Below are 2956 nucleotides of genomic sequence, written 5' to 3'. Positions count from 1 at the left end.
CTGTGCCGGCTGTGCCAGCTGGCAACAGCCCGTGCCTGGTGGCGGAGACGACCCTCAAGGGACCCAGGAGGTTTCTCCATCTCCAGGAAGCTGCTCCGAGACGGCCACCGACTACCAGGAAGGCCTTTCTGGTAGCAGGTGAGATCTTCTGAGGAGCTGTCTGAGGCTCCCTCGGGGCTCTTGAGGGGCATCCCCAGGCCAGGCCAGGGCGCTTGAGAGCAGCAGAGTCTCTGGCTGTTTCCAGTGCTTCTGAGGCCACGGCTTCAAAAAACCCCTCTCTGGTTTGCAGCTGCTCCTGACACCCCCCTGTGCGAGTCCTCGGGCTGTAGCCCCGGCAGTCCTCAACAGCAGAGTCCAGCCCACGACGCCGGGGACAGCGACGGTGCCGCCCTGCCCCGCTGCCCTCCGGCTCTTGCAGCCGCCTCTGCGCGCTCCCCTGCCCCAGCTCTGCCGCTCGCCAGCCCGACGGCTGCAAGGCGGTGGCCGCTGCCCGGCGCGCAGCAGGAAGCAGGTCAGAGCAACGTGGCCCGCGGTGGCTCGGCCCGCTTCACTCGCGGGCACTTGGCCGGGGGGGCCCTGGGCGCAAGGCTGATGGCTCGGTCTCGGTCGCAGGGCAAAAGAAGAAGCTGCAGGAGCTGTACCAGCTGGGCCCGCAGCTGGGCAGCGGTGGCTTCGGCACCGTTTTCTCGGGCATCCGCCTCTCGGACGGGAGCCCGGTAGGTGGCCGGGACGGCGGGGCGCGGGAGGAGGGCCAGGGGCGGGGCGGGGCAGGGCTTGAGCTCAGCCCCGTCTCTCGTGGGCTTGCAGGTGGCCATCAAACGCGTGGCCCGGGAGAGCGTCCTGCAGTGGTACGAGCTGGTGAGTGAGCGGGGCCACCGCGACAGAGCGGGGCGCGGCGGGCAGGGATAAGGCCGGGCCCCGAGGGCGGGAGGCGGCGCAGGGCGGGGGGAGCGGGCGTGGGCTCAGCGTGCGAGCCGGAGCACGGCGGGCCCGGGGATGCCGAACACCGGTGGTGGGGCCGGGCAGGGGGGCACCCCCCAAGCATCCCCTGGGCGGGAGGAAGCCCAAGCACCAGGGAGGCTGCCCAAGGGGGCACTGGGGCATCCCAGGCGCGGGGCAGCGGAGGCACAGGGCAGCATCAGGCCTGCTGGAGGCACTGTCTCCTCCTCACAGCCCGACGGCACCCGTGTTCCCATGGAGATCGTGCTCATGGAGAAGGTGGGCTCTGGCTGCCACAACATCATCCAGCTCCTCGACTGGTTTGAGCTGCCTGACAGCTTCCTGCTGGTGATGGAGCGTCCGGAGCCATCGCAGGATCTCCTGGCCTTCCTGCTGGAGCAGGGGTTCCTGTGCGAGGAGATGGCGCGCTGGCTTTTCTGCCAGGTGCTGGAGGCCGTGCGGCACTGCACCGCCTGCGGCGTCCTGCACCGGGACATCAAGCCAGAGAATCTCCTCGTGGACCCGGAGAGCGGCGACCTGAAGCTCATCGACTTCGGTTGCGGCACCTTCCTCCAGGAGCAGGCCTTCACGCAATTTGCCGGTGAGCCCACAGGCCGGGCCCTGCTCCCAGTGCCAGGCACTGCACAGCCCCATTCCCTCCTGGGCTGCGGGGTGCGGCATTCAGCCGGCTGCCGGCTGCCCTTTGGCACGGGCCAGATGCTGTGCCCCAGGAGCCGGCTGCCAGCCCTGCCCACAGAGGGGGGCTGCCGAAGCCAGGCCCCGGCCGCTCGGCTTGGCAGGCCTGCAAGGGCTTGGGCTGCTCCGCTGGCCTTGTTTGCCTTGCAGAATGGTTTCCTGGCTTTGGCCAATTGGCTGGGGGACGCCCGGTGGCCTCGGGGAGAAGTTGTGGCCACCGGTGCAGCCCCTGCTTCTGGAAGCCAGCAGCCTGCGCCTGGACAGCGCTGCCTGTGTCCCCTAGGAACACACATGTACAGCCCACCCGAGTGGATCTGCCTTGGCTGCTACCACGGCCATTCGGCAACCATCTGGTCCCTGGGCGTGCTGCTGTACGTCATGGTCTGCGGGAACATGCCCTTCCAGGAGGACCGTGACATCGTGTCGGGGCAGCTCTTCTTCTGGCAGCAGGTCTCTCCAGGTTGGTGTCCGGCCTCAAGAAGGCAGGCTTTGGCAGATGGCACCGCGCAGCCCAGCGTGGCCCTCACGCAGCTCCGCGGGAGGCCCATCTGCCCTCAAGGGCTGGCCGCAGGCGGCGGCCCGTGACAACAGGGTCGGTGTGGCCCGCTTGGCTGAAGGAGGTGGCGCGTGTCCTGCCGTGCCACTGTCCCGCAAAGGGCAGAGTCAGCCGGGAGGCCGGCACAGCTCTGAGCACACGCAGCACGGCCCGGGCCTTGTGGGCACCGGGAGCAGCTGGGCAGGAGCCTTCTGCAAGTGACCGGCGCTTTCTGGCTTCTCTCCCCAGAGTGCCAACATCTGATCCGCTGGTGTTTGTCCAAGCACCCCGCGGACAGGCCAGCGCTGGAGGAGATCTTGCGCCACCCTTGGGTGCGGGGCAGGCGTCTTTGATGCCTTGCCAGAGCCTCTGCAGCACCCGGTTACCGAGTCCCACGCAGGACTGAGGGCTCGAGAAATAAAACAACCACAAGCCCATGCCGCGGTGTCAAGTCTGGTCCTGGTTAGCAACTTCAGCTAAAGAACCCTCTTGGGAAAAGGGGTAATCAGAGTGTTCCCTTCAGCCTTTGTCAAGCTTTTGATGCCTTTCCTCAAGGCATCATGGCAGTTTTGTGTCTTCAAGCACAGGCTGTAATACAGGCCGGAGGGGCTGTAACCAGCCAAGAAATGCATCAGTGAAACAACAGCTGCCCTTTCAAACTGACGCGGCCACTTGGGTTCACCAGAAGTGATACGTGGGCTCATGTGTGCATTCCAAGGGCCAGTGGGTGGCAGGGACAGAGATGCTGCTCAGGTTCCAAAGCTGTGACAAAAAGCAGAAGCACCA

At 66.6% G+C, this 2956-nt stretch overlaps 1 protein-coding gene across 1 annotated transcript; it reads left to right on the top strand.

The window, feature by feature from the left end:
• Positions 1 to 653: 653 nt before the first annotated feature.
• Positions 654 to 2523, top strand: LOC309585854 (serine/threonine-protein kinase pim-1-like; the record flags this gene model as incomplete). The annotated part of the gene is made up of 5 exons (XM_082303685.1): positions 654 to 716; positions 808 to 858; positions 1174 to 1540; positions 1919 to 2095; positions 2420 to 2523. Exons 3-5 carry the CDS (start codon positions 1195 to 1197, stop codon positions 2521 to 2523), a joined length of 627 nt encoding a protein of 208 aa, XP_082159811.1. The 5' UTR covers positions 654 to 716; positions 808 to 858; positions 1174 to 1194.
• Positions 2524 to 2956: the final 433 nt, after the last annotated feature.

Source organism: Coloeus monedula, assembly GCF_965178545.1.
Source record: "Coloeus monedula genome assembly, contig: HAP1_SCAFFOLD_672, whole genome shotgun sequence".
NCBI lineage: Eukaryota > Metazoa > Chordata > Aves > Passeriformes > Corvidae > Coloeus > Coloeus monedula.
Note: the sequence above shows the minus strand (reverse complement) of the source record. Positions and strands in the feature narration are given on the sequence as shown.